Genomic DNA, 25902 nt, shown 5'->3' with positions numbered 1-25902 from the left:
GACAGAATAAATAGAATTTTTGTAAGACTGTTGAATCACAGACCTGTACCTCTGAAACAAATAATACATTATATGTTAAAAAAAAAAAAAAAGAAGAAGAAGAAGATAGTAGGAAGGGAAAAATGAAGGGGTGGGAATCGGAGGGGGAGACAAACCATGAGAGACTGACTCTGAGACACAAACTGAGGGTTCTGGAGGGGAGTGAGGTGGGGTGGGGGGATGGGTTAGCCTGGTGATGGGTATTAAAGAGGGCACGCACTGAATGGAGCACTGGGTGTTATATGCAAACAATCATGGAATACCACATCAAAAACTAGTGATGTATAATGTATGGTGATTAACATAACATAAAATTAAAAAAATATATATATAAATTTTTTTTAAAAAGAATAAATAGAATTTGGTCAGTCTTAATAAGACTGCAAAGGAGACATGGAAGCATGTATTTACCATGGAAACATGGTAAATAAAAAGCATAATATCAGAAATAAGTCTAACCATATTAACAGAAAAGTAATATAATTGGTAAAACTCAGTGACCAAAATATAGTAACTCTCATATTGGCTGAAACCAAAATCCAATGAGAATGACAAAATAATATATAATGGTTGAAAATAAAATGATCAAAAACTATATCCTTCATTTAGCAAATATTTATACCTGGTAGATCCCAAGATAAAAAAGACCTCTGGGATAAAAAGCAAAACTTTAACAAAATAGTTTCAATACATAATGGCTTTAAAATATATAAAATGAAACTGCTAGAATTTTTTAAAAGGATAGAAAATCTGTAATCATATTTGAAGATTTTAATAAAAAAACGTCAGACAAAAATAATGTAAGCAAAAAAGTAAAGATATAGGAAATAAACACTTAACAAATATATCTAATTGATATTTATCTAGAATTCTAACTGTAACATAATTCACACATATGGATTCTTTTCAAATACATTTGGATTGCTTTCAAAATGTGATATTTTAGGCCACAAAGGAAGCCTTAATAAATTCCTTTTCAGAAGTGATCTCTTATAGAACACTTTCACTAACCACAGTGTAATGAATTTAGAATTTTACAACCAGAAGCCTCTCCAGTACATAAAATTGGGTACTTAAAATTATACATTGTAATAATTTGTAGATTAAAGAAGAAACCAAAAGAGAAGTGGTAAAACTTAGACCTGAGCAATTGAAGCCTTGATATCAAAACTTGTGTGATTGAGACAAAGCAATCCTCACAGGGAATTTAAGAGTCTTAAATTCATTTATTGGCAAGTCAAAGCATTGCATGAACAGCATGATATTGTGTTAAAAAATGCCATTTTTTTCTACATACGTTTATACAATGTAAAATTTATTTATTTATTTTTGGAAAGATAGCCAACTCATATCAGTGATTTACCTTAGTGCGGTGGGGAGGGGCAGAAGGTGACGGAAAGAGAATCTTAAGCAGGCTCCATGCCTAGCACGGAGCCCAACATAGGGCTCCATCTCATGACCCTGAAATCATGAGCTGAACCAGTCAAGAGTTGGACACTTAACCAACTGAGCCACCCAGGCACCCCTGAATTAAGTAATTGTTAGAAGTTAATACATCTTGTTAAAGAGTAATGGTATAGATTTAGCCTTATATTAAAAATAAATCACAATAATTAAAGCAGTGTGGAATTAGTGGAAAACTGTCTATTGCTGATCCCTAGAAGTAAAACAGAAAAGAAAATGTAAGGGAATTCAAGAGCATCTGAAATTATTATATATGATTAATACAGCATTTCAAACTAGAGGAAGAAAATAGATCATTTTAGTGCTGGGGATTTGCATAGCTGTTTGAAGGAATAAAAAATGCTGGTTTTAAACCTCACACCAAAATTATTTCATATGCCTCAAGATATTTAAATACTAAAAACTGTAGAGCCACACAAATAATAAAAATTACTAGATGAAAATGTGGATGAATATATGTTGGATTGGCAAAGGCCCTTATATACATGACACAAGGATATCTGGGAAATTGCTACCAAGACATCATTCTCTTCCTCTTGTTTCTCAACTCTAAGCTGCTTGCCTTTCTTTGAGCCTCAGACTCCTAAGACCTTAAGGCAGCTGGATACTGATGAGGTCTCAGGCTCTTGTTCCTATCCCTGCAAAATGGTGGGAAGTCATCAGGGGTAAGTCTAGGTGGAGAGCAGCTATAATTCCATACAAGCTTGATATTAGAAGATATATGGACCTGGGGTGAAGCTGATCCTGCATGAATGTCTTAGGTTTCCAGACTCCTAAAGACTTGGAGCTAAACAAGTGAGCTGAATTGGCTCTGTCGGTGAGGTTGGGAGAATTTGGGAAGATAAGAAAGCAGGGAGAATGCTCCAGGTACTTCTGGAGGGAGCGAATAGCCTGCTTTTAAACTATGGACCTACCGCGCAAGAAATTTATTTGATTTTCAAAATCTGTAAGGATTTCTGCTATTAAGAATATTCCCAGTTGGGCGCCTGGGTGGCTCAGTTGGTTGAGCGACTGCCTTCGGCTCAGGTCATGATCCTGGAGTCCTGGGATCGGGTCCCGCATTGGGCTCCATGCTCAGCGGGGAGCCTGCTTCTCCCTCTGACTCTCCCCCCCATGTGCTCTCTCTCTCTCTCTCTCATTCTCTCTCTCAAATAAATAAGTGAAATCTTTAAAAAAAAAAATACTCCCAATTGGTAAGGAAGAAATAAAATTTTCACTATTCGCATCTGATATGATACTGTATATAGAAAACCCTAAAGACTCTACCAAAAAACTATTAGAACTGATGAACGAATTCAATAAAGTCACAAGATACAAAATCAATACAGAAATCTTTTGTATTCCTATATATGCTAATAAGCAGCTGAAAGTGAAATTAAGATAACAGTCCCATTTGCAGCTGCACCAAAAGCAATAAAAAATTTAGGAATAAACTTAACCAAAGAGGTGACTCTAAAAAGTATAAAGCACTGATGAAAAAAATTCAAGACAACGCAAAGGTATGGAAAAACATTCCATGCTCATGGATCAAATATTGTTAAAATGTCTATACTACCCAAAGTAATCTACACATTTAATGCAATCCCTATCAAAATACCAACAGCATTTTTCACAGAACTAAAACAGACAATCCTAAAATTTGTATGGAACCACAAAAGACCCTGAATAGCCAAACCAATCTTAAGAAAAACAAAACTGGAAGTATCACAATTCCAGACTTCAAGTTATATTACAAAGTAATAGTAATTAAAACAACATGGAACTGGCATAAAAATAGACACAAAGATCAATGGAATAGAATACAAAACTCAGAAATAAACCCCCAATTATATGGTCAATTAAACTTTGACAAAGGAGGAGTGAATATCCAGGGGGAAAAGGACAGTCTCTTCAACAGATGGTGTTGGGAAAACTGGATAGCTACATGCAAAAGAATGAAACTGGACCACTTTCTTTCACCATACACAAAAATAAAATGGATTAAAGACCTAAATGTGAGGCCTGAAACCATAAAAATCCTAGAAGAGAGCCCAGGCAATAATTTCTCTGACGTTGGCTATAGCAAAATTTATCTAGATTCGTCTCCTAAGGCAAGGGAAATAAAAGCAAAAATAAACTATTGAGATTACATCAAAATAAAGTTTCTGCACAGTGAAGGAAATAACAAAACTAAAAGGTACTTAGTGAATGGGATAAAATATGTGCAAATGACACATCCTGTAAAGGATTAGTATCCAAAATATATAAAGAACTTATATAACTCAACACCCCAAAAACAAATTAATAAAAAAATTGACAAGATATGAACAGACATTTCTCCAAAGAAGACATCCAGATGGCCAATAGACATGAAAAGATGCTCAACATTACTCATCATCAGGGAAATGCAAATCAAAACTACAGTAACATATCACTTCACACCTGTCAGAATGGCTAAAATAAGAAACAAATGTTGGCAAGGATATGGAGAAAAAGGAACGTTCCCTTGCACTACTGGTGGGAATGCAAACTGGTGCAGCCACTGTGGAAGACAGTATGGAGGTTCCTCAAAAAATTAAAAATAGGGGGCGCCTGGGTGGCTCAGTCATTAGGCATCTGCCTTCGGCTCGGGTCATGATCCCAGGGTCCTGGGATCAAGCCCAACATCGAGCTCCCTGCTCCGTGGAAGCCTGCTTCTCCCTCTCCCACTCCCCCTGCTTGTGTTCCCTCTCTCACTGTGTCTCTCTCTGTCAAATAAATAAAATCTTTTAAAAAATAAAATAGAACTACCCTATGATCCAGTAATCACACTCTTGGGTATTTACCCCCAAAGATACAAAAACACTAATTCAAGGGGATACATGCACCCCATGTTTATTAAAGCATTATTTACAATAGTGCAATTATGGAAGCAGCCTGAGTGTTCATCAATAGATGAATGGGTAAGGAAGAGGTGGTATATATATATATATATATACACAATGGAATATTATTCAGCCATAAAAAGGATGAAATCTTGCCATTTGTAACAACATGGATAGAGCTAGTGAGTATAATGCTAAGCAAAGTAAGTCAGAGAAAGAAAAGCACCATATGATTTCACTCGCATGGAATTTAGGAAACAAAACAAATGAGCAAAGGAAAAAAAATAAGAGACAAACCAAGAGACAGACTCTTAATTATAGAGAACAAACTGATGGTTACCAGAGGGGTGGTGGGGGGAGATGGGTTAAGTAGGTGATGGGGATTAAAGAATATGCTTATCATGATGAAAAAATTAAATGAATATTCCAACAACTAGATCTGAGTTTTGAAGAGGCAATAGAAAAAACTTCCCAGCAGCTAGAGAAAGGATTATTAATTAAAATATTTGCTTGCCTAGTATAATAAAATTGCTGACAGAGAATGGTGAATACCTGAATTAAAAATTAAGAGCATATAAGGAGATCTAAATGCAGCATGAAAAAAGATCTCTTGGAACTTAAAAAACAATGTGGTATTTGAATTCAAAATTCAGGGAAGAAAAAGGAACAAATGCAAGATTGGTAATAAACACATTCTAGAAAAAAAAAATGGTTGCTGAGCTGAAAACTCTGAAGACTGCATATTGAAAGAAAGACTGCATATTGGAAAAGTCCCTGAGTTTTAGTTTGGATTGATAAAGTTCCTAAGAGGAACTTAAGAGTATTCAAAAGATCTTATCCTATTAGAGTAGAAGCCTAGGGGAATTACGGCGTGGTGGTGGAGGAAACCATAGTCTCATTAGGAGAAATAGGTCTTATGTTGCTTACAAATACAGGGTCATATGTTTTTTAGTAAGAGCAGAGAAAGATGATAATGCTTAATGACATTAAAAAAAAAAAAAAAAAGAAAAGCAGGGACTCCGGGGTGGCTCAGTGGGTTAAGCGGATGCCTTTGGTTGGGGTCAGGTCCTGGGACCAAGCCCGGCATCAGGCTCCCTGCTCAGCAGAAAGCCTGCTTCTCCCCCTCCCTCTGTCTGCCACTCCCCATGCTTGTGCTCTTTCTCTTTCTCTGTCAAATAAATAAACAAAATCTTTAAGAAAAAAAAAAGGAAAAGCAGAATCATCAGATTTTCAAGGAGGAAAAGTGTAGTGAATAGCAGTTGTTTGAACCAACAAAATAAAAAAGAAATATTGTCAACGAAATTGTCAGTCATTACGCTAAATGAGAATGGACTGAATTTATCAACTGAGATGTTGGCTTAAAAAACAGATGGCTAAATGCTATTTATAAAAAAAATGTTGAAGAGAAAGGAATATGAAAAACCCTTCACAAGTGAAGGCAAACTCACAGAAATCAAGATTGTCAACATCAGATATTATTAATAGTAAATACAGTAAATAAAGAACTCTGACAATAAAAGGCAAAATCAATGAAAATACAACAAGCATAAACCTGTACACACTAGACTACATGGCCACTAAATCCATAAATCAAAATCTATTAAATTCAAGAAGATGTAGATCAAAATAGCATTATAGCAGGACATTTCAACGGATAGCTCTCAATAGGCAGATCTAATATGTCTATAATGAATAAGGACATAATGTGTTAAAAAATACAATCAATACACATGTAATGGTGGAGTAGATAAGGAGAAAATCCTGCCTGTATTAAATGTAAGCATGACACAAAACACACGATTATACTAGTTACTGTGTGGAATGGGGGTGGATAGAGATAGATTAAGGTCATTATCCTCAAAGAGCTTATAGTCTAGTTGAAAAAAATAGATGAGATGAACAGATACATTTTGGCCTGATAGCTGAACACAAAATGCTAAGAAAACATAGAGGAGAGAGGGATTGCTATCTAAGATGAGGTAGGGCATCAAAAAACTGGGGAATGTTGGCTTTTAAGATGAAGCCTTAGGAGGAGATTAGGAGTAAGCCTGTTGACCAAAGATGTGAAAAGACATTTCATCCAGAGTGCTCTGAATATAGGACATCCAGAGGAGAGAGAAATTGAAATTCATGCCCCGCAGATATGACCAAAGTCTGTTATTAGGATGGAGTAGGATTGCAGGTGCTAAAATGGCAGACAGAGCGCTTAGCATCAAAGATACAATTACCATATCATAGGTGTAACCTTGAAAATTTTAAACAGTGAATTGACAAGATTCACAAATGTGGAGGAAAGACTAGCAGCAAGGAGGCAGTAATTCATGTAAGAAATGATAAACACATGAAACAAGGAGAGAGAGAGCAAAGTAGACAGATAAAAATGGTGGAAAGGAGGTAAAATTCACAGGAATGCTGATTTAGATATGAAAGCACAATGAGGAGTCATGAATAAATTCCAGGTTTCTGGGTTGGGCAGTGCATGAATTGTGATGCTGTTCACAGAGGTAAGTAATAAGAGAATTGTGTGTTAGAGATAAGATGGTGACTTCAGACTGGGATATGTGTTGGATATGTGTTTGGTTAGGATACCCATGTGGCAATGGCAGATTCAGTCTGGAGCTCAGGAGCAGAGCCTGGCCTAGAGAGACAGATTCAGCAGCCATTGGTGTGTTGACAATAAAGTTAAGAGAGTAGGTGAGATCATTTAGGCATGGTGTTTAATGTAGTGAAAAGGGAAAAGCATTGAGAATAGAAGCCTTTGAAATACATACTTTTAAGTGCTAGAAAAATAAAAGGTGTCCAAATAACTGTTGACTTTTGCCAAAGCTATTTTGTTAGAAGGGACAGACAGAACAAAATTGCAATGATTTAAAGAGAGAATTGGAAGTAAAGAATTCTCTACGGTAAATCTTAGGACATAGATGGAAATTAATACTGAAAGTAAAGTTACCAGTAGCACAAACTGTTACCATGTCACCTGAGTAGACCAGCTATTACAAAGTCTTATAACTTCCTTGAAGAGTTCTTAAGATTGTTCATAAGAGTTTGTAAGATTGAATAATTCATTTAGATTTCGTTAATCAGTAACAGGCAGGAAACTACAGATGTTACAAATTTCTGTAGGTGTAAAACCACAAGAAGAATTGTTCTCTCTCCTCTCAAAATTGTCATGCAACATTACTGATGTTATCAATAACTTTAATAACTGTTTAGAAGCTAAGTTATAAACCTTCTAAGTAATGTAGACCCTATTATAAGAGTTTGCTGTTCCATTCAGTAAATACAACTTTTCTTAGAAGAAACCAATGCAACACTTTTGTAACACATCTTTCAGTAGTAATCTAAAGCTTCTAAGCAAACTGTGCTGGTCCGGTACTTATCTAGGGGGAAGTAAGCATCTCCAAGAAGCAATTTATGTCCATGTGAATTGACCAAAAATTATAATCTCTGCTGGTTTCCAAGATTCTAAGAGAAATTGATATTTCAAACAACAATTTCAATTTTCTGTGCAATTTCAGAACAAATTTCAGTACAAAATCATAAATTTCACTTATAATTTTCAGTAATAAAGTTCAAGCAAATGGGACACTCACACTTTCATGTCACCTTCTTTGGATACTCTGCCAGAGGTCACTTCCTTCAGATTATATTTTAGCCAATTTACTTTGTTTAGGTTTCCAATTTTGCCATCTTGTAGAGTGAGTTTATGAAATTTAACCCATATTTCATAATCAAATACATAAAAATTTAGAGAAAAAGAACTTTAAGTTTCTCTGTATCAGGATAGATTATTAAAAGTAATTTTCAGGAGATTTGGGGGGGAATAAACACACAGTCTTACTTCAGTAACATACCAACAGTGATCTTTCAGCAAAAATTACTTATTTCCCAACCCATGTTTTCTCATCTCTAAAGTGAGAATAATTTCTACTTTGTAAGGTTGGTCTTGAGCAGTGAATAAGGTAACTGCCTAGCCCTGCATAATGATTTTGTTTCTCCAAGTTAATAGTCAATGCTGAGATTACCAAATTTTGATGATTCTGTGTTCTAAATTGGTGTTTACATGTAAGTTGTTTTTTATATGGGTTGAACTATATGAACTAGACTTTTGTAAATCAGAAAGAAATGATTCTGCCCCGTTGATTTTAATTCCATGCAGTGATGGCATATCATGAGTTCAGCAAGTTGAAATAATAACTGTAACTAATGTTGTGTGTATTCCATTAGATCTTGTATCCTGCAGCCTTGCTGATTCATTTATTCTAGTACTTTTCTTTGTAGATTCCATCGGGTTTTCTACATAGACTGTGCTATCTGTGGATAAAGACAATTTTATTTGCTTTTCTACCTAGATGCCTGTTTTTCCTTGTTTTATTGCACTGACTAGAATTTGAAATACAGTGTTGAATAGAAGTGATGAGAGCAGACATCTTTGTCTTGTTTCTGATCTTAGGAGGAAAGTATTCACTCTTTCACCATTAAGTATGATGTTAGCTATAAAGTTTTCCAGTTGAGGCAGTTCTCTTCTACTCCTACATAAGATGTTGGATTTTGTAAAATACTTGTTCTGCATTTATTGAGATAATCTTGTTTTTCTTTTTTTGGTCAAATGTCAAATTAATCTTGCATTCCCAGGATAATTGTACTTGGTTATAATATATTTATCCTTTTTATCTATTTTTGGATTCTATTTGCCAAAATTTGTTGAGAATTTTTTTCATCTATGCCCAGTTAAGATTATTGGTCTATAGTTTTCTTTCCTTGTAATGTCTCTTTCTAGTTTTTGTTACTAGAGTAATTCTTGCAAATAGAATGAATTGAGAAGGATTCTTTCTGTTTCAACTTACTGAAGGAGTTTGAGTAGAATTGGTATTATTCTTTTCATTAACTGGTGGAATTCACTAGTGAAGCCATCTGGGCCTGCTGTTTTCTTTGTGGGAGGTTTTTATTTACTAATTTAATTTTTTATAAATATAGTACTATTCAGGTTCTTTATTTATGAGTGTGCCTCGGTAGTTTGAATCTTTTGAGAAATTTGTCCATTTAATCTAAGTTGTCTAATTTATTGGCAGAAATTTGTTCATAATATTTCCTTATACCTTTAAACTGTGGGGAATCTGTATTGATGTCACCTCTCTTATTCATGATACTGGTAATTTGTGTCTTTTTATCTTGATCAATTTGGTTATATGCTTGCCAACTTTATTGATTTTGTTCTCTTAATGAGGATCAGAATAAGGTGAAGGAGTATGCACTATAAAGGTCTAGGAAAAGGTGGAGGGAACTACCTTTGCACAGTCCCTAGAAGGGGAAGAACGTGGCATTTTCATAGAGAATAAACTGAGTGGTCAAGAGCAGAAGCATGGAGAGCAATTATGAGGCTATTGCCATAATATAGGTCAGAAGAAAGATGATGATGGCTTAGACTGCTTACAGTGGCTAACAAGATGGTGCAAAGTGGTTAGATTCAGAACATACTAATGAAGGTAGAGCCAGTAGGACCAGATGATGACTTGTGTATGACTCCATATACAAAAGGCATAAATGGAGTCATGGAGAAGAGTCACAAATTATGCTTAGTCATAGGCCTGAGTTTATGTGGTTAATGGTAGCTTTGTGAAATAGGGAAGATTAGAAGGACCAGATTTGGGCTGTTACAGGAAGGTGAGATGAAGAAAAGGCATCAAGAGGTCTAATTTAAACCTAGTGGAGAATTTGAATGACTAGTTCACTCATAATTTTTTTCTATTGTATGTATTTTCCATGTTTTCTTAAGTTATCCAGGCAATTCACTCTTTACTTTGTAAAGATTGTCTAAAGAAGCCACTATGTTAGAGATGTTCAGGATAGAAGAGGCAATGCTTGACAGCTACCTTAGCATATAATTTCCAATAAAACATTGAAATTTTAATATGCTAGGAAATAGAAGAAAGAGAGAAGTGTGTGAATCTTTTTGTGCTAAAGACATTAGTGTGAAGTGATCAGATTCAGGATATACCTTATGTTAACAAACCTTGTAGAGAAATTTATAGGTCATGTATGTAATGTGAGTAACCAAGGTGAACTTCCTTAATCAGATTAAAACAGAATTCTGAAGTTATTTAATTTGTTGTTCTTTTGTGAAATTCTTTGTATATAAATTAGATATTTGAGGCAACTCAGGAAGATTGAGCCCAGGATCCCAGACCTCCTTTAAAACAGTCCATGATACTAAGTTCAGCCCACGTAGAACTAATAGAATCTTTCTGCTGTCCTTTGTAATAGAACCAGAAGCTGACTAACTTCCAGAAGGAGAGGGATTGAATCTCTATTTCGAGAAATGATACACTAGAGGGGAACCACTGTGCTTTCTCAGAAAATAGTCTCCGAGAGTCTGGCTAAACTATTAAACTATCTCTTTCTTGATTAGAGTAAGACTCCAAGTCAGGGTAAAATTCTTTCAGGCTTAAACTAAAATAGAATCATAATGGACGACATTAAGAAATAAGAGAACATTTTAAACTTTTATTTTTATTAAATGTAATAAAATATAATAAGCATTTAAGTATGAGCCATTAATGCTGAGGGGACAGGGACCTTATTTGTGTCATTCATCACTATATTCCCAGAATAAGCATTGTAGGTACTCTGATAGTTTTCTGTATGAATATGTAAATTCATGAAAGTTCATATTAGAAAGTATGGCCTATTTAGTGATTTTTTTAAACACATCTCTTCACTAGAGGGTGCTGTGTAAGCATTCAATACTTTAAAAGTACCTTCTACACATTTATTTGCTGGGAAATTGGATTTTTAAATCATCTGATTTATTAAAAGCTTTCATTTCCTTTGCTTTCAAAACAATACTTTGGTATTAGATATGGTAAAATTCATGAAACTGAGTAGCTGTTAATGGCAGCATTAACACAGATGTTTCTTTTCTTCCTCCGCTTCAGGAGACTTATGACTCCAATCATGTATGCTGCCCGAGATGGTCACCCTCAGGTTGTTGCTCTCCTTGTTGCTCATGGAGCGGAAGTTAATATCCAGGATGAGAATGGTTATACTGTGAGAACTGATTGCACAATGTTCCTTTTTATATCTTGTCATTATTAGTAGTCCACAAAAAAGTTTTTGAGAAATAAAAATTACAGAGGGACTGGGTTATAATTGCTGTTTGGTGAAGAAAACAGCTGAAATGGAAAAAAAGGAATGAACTTTTTTCTTTTTTCCTCACCCTTGACACAAGAAGCTATAACGTACAACAAAGCCTGGGTTCTAGAATACACACAGAATTTGTTTTTATAGAAAACAGTTCAGTGATTAGCAGATAAATTATTTCATTCTATAACATCACTTGACTATGTAAAACATTATTTGATTTTATAAAATCAGTGAGCAATGGCAGTCTGCTTTGCAATTACAACTTTGGAAATTTATTTACATTATACTGTAAAATGAAGAGATTGCCTCATTCTGTTAATTAACCATGTTCACTCTTTTATTGTGCCATAGATACTTTTGAAAAGTTTTCCTTTCTGTCTCATATACACTCCCTCTCTTGAAACAATCTTCTTTTCCCCTCACTTACAGGCTTTAACATGGGCAGCACGTCAGGGTCATAAAAATGTAGTTTTGAAGTTGCTTGAACTTGGTGCTAATAAAATGCTACAAACCAAAGATGGAAAGACACCAAGTGAGATTGCAAAAAGAAATAAACATCTAGAGGTATCCTATATATTAATTTTTCTATGGCATGTTATATTATTATTTCAGAACTTTTGTAATATTTTGTTAGAACTTAACAACTGTCATAATAGTGTATCTGGCTATTATTAAATGTTTATGTAATTTTCCTCTGGCCAGGTAATGAAAACTTTATTTTACTAGAGTATTCACTTTTACTAAATAAGAGGCATTTATAATGTGGTAATTTAAAAGCTATATAAGGAAATAATAAAGTCTTATTCTGGCCCTAGAAATAAAATTGTAATAGACCATTTAACAATTCAAACTGGTCCAGACTTTTAAAAATTAACTAGTGTTTTGAGAAAGCTAGTAAAAAGCCAAAATTTGAACATTAAAATGTTGTTTTTTAATTTTAATTAATACATAGTAAACATTTTAAAAATCAAATCCTTTAAGCTACATTACTCCTATACATGTAACAAGGCATATAATAAAGTGATAACATACTTGGGTAGATGATCTACTGTCATTTACATATTAAAGTCAATAATAAATATTTGCCATACATTAAATCACTTTATTGATACAAACTTTTAGTCTGAGTATTAAAGCTTTTGACCAAAGACCTGTAATTTCTAAGCAAGGATCAAATACAGTACAACTGTAAAACTAACATATAGTTCAAGAGCTTCTAAACCTGAGTTTCTGAATTTAAAAGCATGGTAACATTCAAAAAGTTCCATCACATAATCAGACCATGCCACTTTTACTGCATGGAAAATAACTTTCTCTATATTTTAAGCAATCTGATAAATATGCCTTTCATTTTCTAACTCAAATCTGCACTTCCAAAATTATTCTAGAATATTTACTAATTACTAATGCCCTAGGAAACTTCAAAAAGAAATTTACCATTTTTCTTCTAAGCTTTGAAAATTTGGAAACTTTTAATTAGTCTACTGCAGTATTAAATTTAGGGTAGATGACACTGAATTTGACATGAGAAATTTATGAACATCAAAGATTATTTTGTGTAATAAATTGTTTTTTAAAGAGACTTGATTTTGTGTTCTGGCTGATTATGTGACATAATCCTGACTTATTAAAAAGTTAGATTCTAAGTGTAAGTGATAGTATATAATAATGTTGACTATATTTGAATGGCTTGTTAACTTTTTGCAGATCTTCAATTTTCTTTCTTTAACTTTAAATCCATTGGAGGGAAAGCTTCAACAGCTAACTAAAGAAGAGACTATTTGTAAACTATTGACAACGGATTCTGATAAAGAAAAAGATCACATATTTAGGTAAATAACATGTTTTTATTTGACAAAATACCTATAAATAAGCAAAAAATATGCATGTTTTTAGAAGTTTTAGTAAATGTGATGACAATTTAAAATATATTTTACACTTTTACAAGCATTTTTCAATATCACTGAGAAATGTCTGGATTTTAAATGCTTTTCTTCTCCAGAATTTTTGAAAAATTTTATATATGTGTACTAACAGTAATGAGAATAATTTCTGACTTTAAATAACAGTGAAATTTATTTCTTAAAAAGTCAAAGATTATATTTTTGTTAGTGTTCAAACTAGACTGTATTTTTTTTTTTTAAGATTTTAATTATTTATTTGACAGCAAGAGAGGGAACACAAGCAGGGGGAGTGGGAGAGGGAAAAGCAGGCTTCCCACTGAGCAGGGAGCCCAATGTAGGACTCGATCCCAGGACCCTGGGATCATGACCTGAGCCGAAGACAGATGCTTAATGACTGAGCCACCCAGGTGCCCTACAAACTAGACTGCATCTTGCTTTCTAATTCTTTTTAGCAGATTTCTGATTTTATAAGCTAAAATTAAAAATACATTGTTTGCTGAACACAGTTCAGTACATGGCCACAAAATTATTCTCTGCTTACCCACATTTAAAATTATTAAATCTTTACTTCCTACAGTTAAAGAGATTTTCATGTATAGAGACTTCACAAGGAACATACATATAGGCAACTAATTCTTAGGAAAGATGAGCTACATTTTATTGTCATCATTTTCTCTGTTTACTTAGATCTTCACTCAAGAAACCTTCCTTATTTCTTTGATATACCATAGGTCTAGTGTGTAAATTTGCACCTGTGTTCTATCTATATAGAACATTCATTCTTATTCTTATTCTCTCTCTCTGTATTATAAATATATGTTGATTGTGCATTTATAGTCTCTTCTGAAATTGACATTGCTATAAATATGTATAGTTCATATACAGCATTTGGAGATCTGGAAATATTTTTACACGGTCTTGGACTTGAACATATGACAGATTTATTAAAGGTAAGATTTTGTGTGAGCCACAGTGAGTTACATATGTATGTTTATTTGTTAACTAAGTATTAATTCATAAGCATGCTGATATAAAAGTGCCAAGTACACTTTCCTCCATAATTTGTAGTAGATCCCATTTTAAACTTAAAAACATTTGAAAAATTTATTATTCTGGAAATTTATATAAATTTGAATCTGGCTGGAATAAACAGTTTTTACTCACTGCCTAAAACTTCATAGAACTCCTCCTTGTACATTTAAGCCCTTAGTTTGTTTTTTACAGTTGCTGATCTTCCCATATAGAATATTAGAAGCATGATTTTCATTCAGGCAAATCTGGTATCAGATTCTTGTTCTAATGATTAACTGAAATGTTACTTAAATCTGTTTTTTCATAAGGATGATAATACCTAGTTTAGGATTGTCATAGAGATTAAATTAGATCATATGCCTAGCATTGTTACAGATACCTCAGATATGTATTATGGCATTTGAATAGATGACAGTTATCAGCCATTTAGCTGATATGAAGCAGTAAAGCACTATTTAAGATAGGCTCTCTTTAGGAATATGCACATTCTGTTTAGGTAGTTCAGAATTGGGCTTCATTGTATAATCTTGAAACTTCTTATTTGAGAAATACTGAGTTACTGATTGTTTAATACACAGTTAGAAATTTAAAATATTCATAAAACATAATTTCTGTCAAATTTTATAAAGCTATCTTTCCCTTTATGTGAGGAAATAAAAGTTGTAATGATTTTCTTTGAATCTGGGAAACTGGCTATGTTTGTACTTTTTTAGGTAATTATACATATTAAGACACTGTACTGTCTACCCAGTAGTAGAGTTCTATACCTGCATATCCTATCCCCTTTTAGAATTGAAAGTTGTTTAGGAGGGTAGTATATAACTGACTAATTTATGATATTTGCCTACTTCCCTTTCTAATGTCTTATTTATATTGAAAGGTTGCATTTTTTTTCTTTTCTACAGGAAAGGGATATAACCTTAAGACACCTTTTGACCATGAGGAAAGATGAATTTACAAAGGTTAGTATCAGTTTCAAAAACTTCAGATATTCTTTCATATTTTAAGAATTCTGGATGCTTTTATTTTCTATTTTAAAAATCCTAGGGGTATAGACTGTAAATGACCTTTTGCTAGGTTTTTTACTAGATACGATTATTTATAACCATATTTAAAATCTTCTGTTATAGTATTAAGTTGCTTTAAGAACATTTAAAGACTTAGAGTTTTTTTTTTCTTCAGATTAATCATGACGTCGCAACTAAAACTGGTGCTTCATTTCTTAATCTGGAATAGTTTTGTAAAACAGGTTACTTAGAAGTAAGAGGTGGCTTTTTGTGTACGTAGGTATGCGTATGTGTCATCCAAATACTGCGTTTTGCTAGGTTCTCAAAAAGATCAAGACCATTATTTTGCCATCTAGTATTATTAAGTAACAATTTGAAAATAAGCTTGGGAAATTTAGAGATACTTTAATAGAATACCTAAAAAGTAATAATCTTCCTCCATGAACACATTGGAAACTTGAAATCTTCAGTGTTACTACAAGTCAAAATAAACATACTACTTAGCTAAATCCAGGAGAGAAAATTTAGTTAACACTAAAGGTAAAGATAAAGGAAAGACATAATCCTTATTTAATCACTGATAATATTTTAAATACTTTGAAGGAAAAATTATTTTACTATGGTGGTTTTGGAAATTTTAATATCTAGTAATTTGCTTTTAGAATCCAATTTTGCAAAAAATTGTCTATAGTTACTATATATCTAAACATCTTAATGATGTAACCTTATCAATCACAATTAAAAGCAAACCATCTATTTTTCAGTGTTTCTTATTTTTCTCAATTGTTTTTTCAAGTTGTGAATTAATCAAGTAGAAAATTTCTTTAGTAATATTGAATATTAAATTACTCAAGTATGACTGTCCTATTGTACCTTAAAATTATTTCTACTTAGAATGGAATTACCAGTAGAGATCAGCAGAGAATTCTGGCTGCTCTTAAAGAACTAGAGGTAGAAGAGATAAAATTTGGAGAATTACCTGAAGTGGCAAAGTTGGAAATCAGGTAAAATTAACATTAATATTGTTTAGAATCAGCTGTTCTTAAAAAAGAACTAAAAAGTTTAATTTTGATAGTTTCTGAGTCTTTTTACTTGATATTGTCATTTTCCCAAGGAAATGGATAGTTCATTTTACAATATATTATGTTCTGAAGTGGGAGGTACTTTACAACATCAATTTTTGTAAAGTCATTTTACCATAAAGCAAAACAGTGCATCTTCTTGTTAACTCACTTAGAAACACTTTTATTTTTTCATTGCATTTTGTTAAATGAACTATATGAGATCCCATGCTTTTTGTAGTATAGCTCTTATTCTCTTTAAATCATTTCAAGTGTCAAGTTGAAAATTAGTGGTAATTTTTTCACTTAGGGCAATAAGAAAGTATTTGCAGTGTAGCTCAGCTCTATTTTCAGCCTTACTCTTTAAGGAATTATGTTGTCAGTATATAAAGTTCGGTTTCAATATTATAAACTTTTCAAGCACTGATTATTAGTAATCTAAAACCTATTTTAAAAATAATTGTATTTGATTTTAGTAATATTTTGTGGGGCAGTAAATTGCTTAACTTTTTAAGTGAAATAAATATAGAATCACAGGAAATTGCAAAGAGATGTACAGGGAAGTCCCATGCATTCTTTACTCAGTTTCACCCAGTATTTTAAAACCAGAAAACTGACATAGGTGATACAATCCACATAGCTTATTTGTAGTTCACCAGTTAAACATGTGTTCATTTGTACGTATATGTATAGCTTTATTCAGTTTTATCATGTGTGTATCTTCATTTAACCACTACCATGAGTATACTTAACATACCATTACTATAAAGCTCTCTCATACTGCTCCCTTATAGCCACACCCATCCCCCAATCCCTAACAACCAATAATTGGTTATCCATCTTGATAATATTACTCACAGATGTTACCTAAATGGAATCATACAGTATGTATCCTTTTTGATTGGCTTTTTTCACTCATCCTAATTCCCTTGAGTGTCATCCAAGTTCTGTCTTTCTTACAAATGCAGAACTATCAGCACTAATGTATCCTATCTAAAAGTAACATTACAACTATAATAAACATGAATTAAACAAATAAATTATTAATTTCCACAACATTTTAGGATTTAGAGAAGTTTTTCATGGGATAATTTAAATGATCCAGATTTCTCTAAATAGCTTATTGCAAAATTAAATTATTTCTCTTTATCTTTTTCCTTATAACAAGATGATCTGTATTCAAAATAATGCCTCATCACTGTTTCAAAATAACATTATAACTTTTAAATATTTAAACACTTTAAATATTTAAAAGGATTTCAGGTGTGAGAACTTAAAATCAGCAAAACTTCTTGAATCTCTGTTACTTTTTAAAATTTATTTAACTTATTGTCTCTGTGAAGGAATGAATATTCTAAGTTCTACATGACTAAATTGGAAATTAAAATTTTTAATGTAACTTATTTATATGATGGCAGAGTTGTCTGTAAGAATTTACTTTGTGGAATTTAATAGATTTAAAGAATGTGCAGAATCCTGAATGGTTCACTTATTAAAACTGCTGAATTTTTTTTTTAAAAATATAACTGGCAGACATATATTCCAGGAATTTGACCTTGTTATTAAATCACAGACTTTGTTTACATGCTGTTATGAAAAAGGTTTTACTTCCCATTTGTTCAAAGTCATTCTTTAAAGAAGAAATTAGTCATTAAGTCATAAGAAAACTAACAGCAGGAAAAGTTGAACTGATTGATTATAATCTTCTGGTAAGGTGACTTCAACAATCTAGCTACTGATTTATTTTATGATACTTTCCTTCTATGTGTTAAGTTTTCTAAAATAGTCTGTTACAAGAACACATATGCATAGTACATTTACTTTTTTCTACACTTAGCCTTACTAGTTTGCAGAATTAGAGAATTCAGTTTAAAAATAATAACAATTTCATTACTACCTTGAGATGCTTTGAACTGAAACAGTAAGCTTTCATCCATATCTTGACATTTTCAGCAGTTTATGTCCAGACCTTTTATCTGAGCCTACCTGACATTTACTCGAGTATATCAAAGACATCTCAAAACTGTGTCCGTTAAGGAAACTATTTCTCCTCCAAAAAGAAAAAGATACAGAATTTTATGTAAAAATGTATTGTTCACATCTATTATTTATAAACCTTCTAAAATTGGAAACTCTAAATATTTAACATCAGGGGAATGGTTGAATTACATTGCATTAATATATTCTGTTCTGTCCTTCAAATTATTTTAAGACTTAATGTCATGAAAAAATACTCATAGTAAGTATAAAAGGCAAATATAAAATGGAATGAGAGGTATAATGCCAGTTGTATATATGCATATGAAAAATACTGGAAGAAAATGTGTGCTATAAGAAAATACTCTGGAAGAAAATAGCATCAGTCATTATCTTTAGGTGGTAAGAGTAGTGGTAATTTTGGTTTTGATTTTTCCAGATATTTTTATCTTTTATTTGAAGTACCTTTATTTAAGGTATAAATTTTTTCCCAATACTTCACATTTTTAAAACATGGTCTGTTGTTCTAGTTAGTTTACACCATGTCATGCTGCAGTAAGAAATAACTCCTATTACCCCAGAAAGTTCCTTTGTGCCTCTTTTTAATCCATCCCAATTAAAAATAAGATAAAATAAAAATAAAAGCACTACACTTTAAAAAAAAAAGAAATAACTTCTAAATCTAAATGATTTATAATAACAAAATGTATTTCTTGAGCACCTGTATCATGGCTGCACTGAAGTGGATCTCCTTCTTGTTATTATTCTGAGAACAGGCTGGAGAAACAGCCCCACCCTGGACATGTGGCTCCTGTGGCAGGGTAAAGAAAGATACATCCTAACAGGAGGCATATTGTACAGCTCTGGGGTGGGGAGTAGGCAGCCATTCACATAGTATGTGATGAATGCGTACTCTAGAGTTGTGATTTTTACAACATGCCTGTCAATATTCAGTGGCCCTGAAAATTATGCATCACAAGAAAGGTATGTATTTTCCTTTTATTCATTAAGACTGTGTAAATTTATATTCAAGTACCATCTCTGTGAAGCATTACGAATTCTCTATTCCCATTATACTAAGTTCATTATCTCTGAGTTTTAGATGTCTCAGCTATAAGCTAATGTTAACATCTACCCTATGGGAGTTGTTGGGAGGAATTAAAAGAATAATAAATGTAAAATAACTAGTGCAGTGCCTTCATGTAATAGATACTCAAATATTGGTACTTTTATATTCCTTCTTTATATGTCCCTTTGAATAATGAGATTATAATTGTATGTCTGCCTGTCATGCTGAAGCTTGAGATCCTCAAGATTGCAGACTTGTTTTCTTTGTATACCCAATGTCTATTTCATAGCTAATACATATTAGCTATTCTATAAATATTTTTAAAGAATCTAGTAAATATTATGACTAGACACTGAGTAACCCAGTAGAATGAAGTAATTTGCTCATATTAGTGATTCCTATTTGTTTCCTCTCTTTAGTGGTGATGAGTTCCTCAACTTTCTTCTGAAATTAAACAAACAGTGTGGCCATTTAATAACAGCTGTACAGAATATCATTACTGAGTTGCCTGTAAATTCTCACAAGGTATTCTATAAAAGTTGTTAAGAAAAGTATGAGTGCTGAAGAACATTCCAGATAAGTTGATAATTCTCTAAACAGTGATCTGGTAAAATTGTATCTTTCATCTATAAAATCACATAAAATGTAAATAACTCAATATGTTTAATTATTACTCCTTTATATACTAATTATTTGAAAAACTGTTCTAGCTTAGGAAAAGGAAAATGAGTCAGGCCAAAAATTATACTGATCTGTGTACTGAACTTAACATTTGTTCTTAAAGGGAATATAGTTGTTTAAAATATAAAGTGACAGGAGACCCAAGTGAAAGTTGAAACAAAACAATGTGTTGAGTGTTATTAAAAACCATATCAGTATAAGGTTTTTTAATGAAGGAAAAGTTAAAGTGTAAGTGACCTGTAAAAGCAAACTTTTTTGTAGAGTTTTTCATTTGATTTGGTTTTAGCTATTTGTTTATCGTGAAAAAATCTTAATGCATTTGTTTTCCTCTGATTTTTATATAACTCTAATATAGGAGTTGTATCATTCTTAAAACCTTCATGAATTTATTTGTTCACCATAAATTTTATTATTACTAAATGTTAGTCTCCATAAAGTCATACATACATATATTTAGTAAATGTATTCAGGAAACTGATGTGACTAATCACTAACTTCTTTTTGGTGTCAGAATTTATCCTGAACAAAAAATGCTTTTCAGTTACATAATTTAATGGGTGAGAACACTGTATAATTTTTGTAGATACAAAGTTGTAAAAAGTCGTTTCCCGTTCTTTAAAATGTAACTTTTGAAAATATTCACAGATAGTACTAGAATGGGCTTCTCCCCGGAATTTTACTTCAGTTTGTGAAGAACTGGTTAGTAATGTTGAAGATTTGAGTGAAGAGGTCTGCAAACTAAAAGACTTAATTCAGAAGGTATTTATTTAATATTAAAAAGGGGGGAAATGATGTACAAATAACATGTCAGACAGTGAAGCAGTTCTGACAAGAGCAACTTAAGCTCCCACCAGACAAGTGGAAAAAGGAAGGAAGGAAGGAATAAATATAAGAAACAAACTTTGTGGGTCATTATAGGAATGCAGACTAAAAGAACAAGATCTATCATTTTCATCTTTTAAATTAGCAAGGTAGAATGATCATCCTACCCATTATTGGTTATTCACCAAGCTGTTTTCATGTGAGACTGGTATCACATCCCCTTTTAGAAACAGTTGGGCAAGATGTGCCAAAGACCATAAAAATATTTGTATCTTTCAGTAGTTTAATGATTCCAAAATTTTATGTGCCATAATGTCCTATGCCAGGAGAATGATTTAATGAATTATGGTACACCCATTTGTTACAATGATATGCAGCCAAAAAAAATAATGAAAATCAAGTATCAACTTGTTAAAGGTATGAAGTTATGTTTGTAAAATTTATTTACATGTAAATATGCAGATGGGAAATTATGAAAATGACATGTTTATCAGTTCTGTTGATGAGATAGATTTTTAGAAGAAATATTCTATTTTCTAGACTTTCTTAAAGAGTATGGGATTTTTTGATGTTGTTTCTATATTCATATAGAACTATATATCTGGATTTAAGGACAGATGATTTTCCCCCCTTTAAGAAAATTGGCTATAACAAGATCCAAGTTACTGAAATAGGGAACTGTGCTGAAGATAGGTAATAAAGGAAAACACTTTCATTTGACTCAAGAACTCACTTCTGAGTTCTCCTAGTCTATTTAATAAATATCTTTGGTATCTATAATATTTTTATGAAATAGCTGCAGTAAATGTTAGATTATACATTAAATTTGTATAGCTTTAACCAATAAGTCATTTGATATTTTCATTAATATTTTATCAAAAAAAGTTCTCAGAATCACCTTTATACATGTTCCGGGTAATTTGTCATCCTAGCTATGAACATGTGTTCAATTAAAAGGAGTCTTTTTAAAAAGTAAGCAGAAAATTACGAAGCAAATTTTATAAAATAATAGGGGAATAAATTTTAAATGGGGCAAATGAGCAGTATATCTGAGAATTCCTGTAGAAGATACCTCCTTTCTAGAGAAAGAGGCATCTTAGAAGTTGTATTATCTCTGACATTTATTCATTCACAGGCATAAGAGGCCTGCTGTATGTCAGACAACTGTGCTACCCATTAATCTCCTAACTATGCTCCTTCCACTTTTGTGTTCCTTTAATCCACACCACTCCTCAAACTTTCTTGTACGAAAATCTGATTTTCTACTTTCTGAACTTGTTGACAACATGAGAATTACAGCACCACTCATCTTCACTACCTTCCATCATCTTGAATAAGTGAAGGAAAATGGTATTGATTTTACTTAGCATGATATTTTTCATGAAGATCCAGGGGAAATTTGGAAGGACTATGTAAAGATACTTCCTGCAAAGTATCATCCTTTAATGTTTAGTGTAGGAAATTCCCCAAGACAGCTTTTCCTCAGGATTGTTAATTATTCGGTTTCTCCAAGATGAACTAAAAACATTTGGGGCGGTGGGGTGGGGGAAGAGAGGAGAAGACCGAGGTGAAATCAGAGCGACAGGACAGGTTTTTCCTAAAGGAATGAAATTAAGAAGCACTACTCTAGGGGTGACTTTGACTCTGAAACATAAATAATTCAGTCAGGTACCATGATATTTATTTTAATAATGCATACCTATAAGGAGAAATTTTAGCTTTCTTTAGCTAACGTAAAGTCTTTTTTCTGTGGCCTTCTCTACCTTGAATTTATACATTTCTATATAAGAACTAGCCTTGAAAATACATTTATTGGTTTATAATAATGGCAGAAACAGTTCTTTGGTCAGGAAAGTCTTAATTTTTACGCAAGCTGTTACATTGGTTTTTCTGGATTAGTGTAAAGTAGTAATCACCATAATGAGATTTGATTTAGAGAACTGCGAAGGCTTCCAGATTTGGGAGTATGCTATTATGCCTGCTAAGCTTATGATACTTCAGTTTACCAGTAATAACTGAAGCAAATAAAAAAAAATATGAGTTACCATAGATAAGTGTATGGAGGTAACAAAGAGAGAGGGTAGGAGAGGTCAAGGCTAGACTTTAACACCACATCACTCTCTTTCAAAGCAACACACTGACAGGCTCCTGTCAGAAAGGGTCATTCTAAGTAATTGGTTAATAAAAGGAATGGCTGTCTCAGGATTCAATAAATGGAGCATCAGTGTCAAAAAGGAATCTGTTACTGAATGAAGCCATTTGGAAGTTAGGCCAAGAATACGGTATTAATGAGATTGGCACTGAAGTCTGTTTTCTGCTGTAAATTTAAAATTAATTTTGCAGGCTTTTTAAATTAAATATTTACCCTGTAGATTTTAGATGCAGTTATTCTTGCTAATGTTGAAAATATTTATGTCACCACTCCAGCCCAGGATGTTTCTAGTATATATCACTCTATAAATGTGCCTGATTCTTTTTATCTTTTGAAGATCTTTTGGCTTCTGCTCATTCTCCCTCTTCTGCCCCTCCCCCATCAACTGTCTCTCTCCCCTTCTCTCTCTCTCTCATACACATACACACGTGGTTGGGTTCCTTCTTTAGCAATGGAGTTCTGTATATGAGTATTTAGAAACTGACTGGGCCATGTACTTTATTGCTGAGAAGTCCTAGAAGAACCACTTAAGTTTTTGTTAGTATTTGTTCCTACAATTATATTTAAATAAAGGATTAAACTTCTAGCAGTAGAATCAAATCTTCTAGTTTTTGTTAAATTTTATGTATTGTAGGTGTACTATAAAAATGGTTCACTTTTTTGTAAGAAATCATTTGATGTTTAAATATAGAAGGAAAAATAACAACTGTCATTGCTTGTAAGGTAAAAATAGAAACATTCAAGGAACTTTATCTCCTGATACATTCACATTCAAGGACCTTTATCTCCTGATACAAAAACATGATTTTAAAATGTAATAATCTATGAAAGCATTTATTCTTAATGTGAAACTAATTTACCATGATAGGATCCTGGGGGGAAAAAAACTCTTTTAAGACATATGTGTTCACTTTAAATCTTCCATGGAAATCTTGCATTGGCTGCCTCTACATCAACTGAATTAACATGGATATTATATTTTTAAAAATCAAAGATATTTTCAGTGTACATTAACTCTTTTCATTTTCTCATACTAAATATTAGTTGCAAAATGAGCGAGAAAATGATCCAACTCATATACCATTAATGGAAGAAGTATCTACGTGGAATAGTAGAATTTTGAAGAGGACGGCTATTACAGTATGCGGATTTGGGTTTCTTCTTCTTGTTTGCAAGCTAAGCTTCCAGAGAAAATAACCCTAATATTTGTTTTTGAATAATGTATGTATAATTCAAATTACCTACAAATGTTGCTTTTAACTATTTGTGGCACAGTATAACTACATTATTTGCTGATACTCCATGAGAGAAATTCTGAGAGCATAGAGCAGAAAGTTTCTTTAGAAAATGGTTTGTTGGTTTGAGTTGAAAACATAATTTGTTATATTGTTATGTTAATTTTGATCAAGCAGTAAATTATAAGTGATTCTTAAGTTTGATTCTGTGATTCTAAATCACATTCAAAATAAAAGTTTTAGGGGCGCCTGGGTGGCTCAGTCAGTTAAGCGGCTGCCTTCAGCTCGGGTCATGATCCTGAGGTCCTGGGATCGAGCCCCACGTCCAGCTCCCTGCTCGGCGGAGAGCCTGCTTCTCCCTCTCCCTCTGCCTGCCGCTCTGCCTACTTGTGTTCTCTTTCTGTCAAATAAATAAATAAAATCTTTAAAAAAAAATAAAAGTTTTATCTAATATTCTTTGACATTTAAAACCAGTGTGTTCCTGACTCTAACTATAGAGAACAAACTGGTGGCTACCAGAGGGGAGGTGGGTGGGAGTTGGGGGAAATAGGTGATGGGGCTTAAAGAGGGCACTTTATCATGATGAAAAGAATAAAATAATTTTTAAAAAAACTTCCTTTGTCACAGTGAATCTTACAGAATTTGTAAAGTGTTCATAAGTCAGTACCCTTTTAGTCCGTATTTTTTCCCTTCTGTAATTATAAGGAATTTCTTATTTAATTTTTTTTTGTTATATAGCATTAGGAAATTAATTTTGAAACTGTTTCAGAGAATGCAAAGCATAAAGATAAAATGTAAAATTTTTGAATTATGGATTAAAAACCTAGGGAAATATTTAAAATGGAAATTTAAAAAGAAAATTTAGACAATAGTATAGAAAGCACAGAAGTACCTTAAAATTTTTTATGTAATGCACCTAGGGGAACTATGACATGTACCATGTGTAACATTCTTAAAGATGTTATGAAAGTGAGTGGCATGTGGCAAATAATTTCTCATATCAATCTAAAGAAGTAATACATGATTTTGGTTTTTGTTTTTTTTTTAAAGATTTATTTATTTGAGAGAGAGAGAATGAGAGACAGCATGAGAGGGAGGAGAATCCGAGGGAGCAGCAGACTCCCCGCCGAGCAGGGAGCCCGATGCGGGACTCGATCCCGGGACTCCAGGATCATGACCTGAGCCGAAGGCAGTCGCCCAACCGACGGAGCCACCCAGGCACCCGCTTTTGGTTTTTTTTTCAAAATCAAAATGATATTCAGATTTTAAAAGTAAAGGTAAAAAAGGGGAGGCCCAATTTCACAGGACTGTAATAATTAAATCTTGCTCCACTTACTCCCGTACTTCGATGCAGTTGATCTACAACTGTTGAAAGGTAAACTTCAAGCAAAAGGAAGAAATTGTAGAAGACAAGGATCGCACAAGGAGCTGTCATTAGTGGCAGCGTCTGCTCTTGGTTATACCAAAGCAGCA

The 25902-nt window shown here is 32.8% G+C and overlaps 1 protein-coding gene across 1 annotated transcript in view; it reads left to right on the top strand.

Moving 5' to 3' along the window:
• ASZ1 (ankyrin repeat, SAM and basic leucine zipper domain containing 1) overlaps nt 1-24853 on the top strand; it is a 47929-nt gene extending 23076 nt beyond the window's left edge. The window contains exons 5-13 of the mRNA XM_025873236.2: nt 11282-11393; nt 11919-12053; nt 13197-13321; nt 14268-14343; nt 15331-15387; nt 16327-16436; nt 19959-20064; nt 20866-20979; nt 24239-24853. Coding sequence (XP_025729021.1) covers nt 11282-11393; nt 11919-12053; nt 13197-13321; nt 14268-14343; nt 15331-15387; nt 16327-16436; nt 19959-20064; nt 20866-20979; nt 24239-24391 — 988 coding nt within the window. The 3' untranslated portion in view covers nt 24392-24853. The remainder of the gene's footprint in view (nt 1-11281; nt 11394-11918; nt 12054-13196; nt 13322-14267; nt 14344-15330; nt 15388-16326; nt 16437-19958; nt 20065-20865; nt 20980-24238) is intronic.
• The last annotated feature ends 1049 nt before the right edge of the window (nt 24854-25902 follow it).

Source organism: Callorhinus ursinus, unplaced genomic scaffold, assembly GCF_003265705.2.
Source record: "Callorhinus ursinus isolate GAN/ISIS: 27379988/994484 unplaced genomic scaffold, GSC_fseal_2.0 scaffold12, whole genome shotgun sequence".
Taxonomy (NCBI): Eukaryota; Metazoa; Chordata; class Mammalia; order Carnivora; family Otariidae; genus Callorhinus; species Callorhinus ursinus.
Note: the sequence above shows the minus strand (reverse complement) of the source record. Positions and strands in the feature narration are given on the sequence as shown.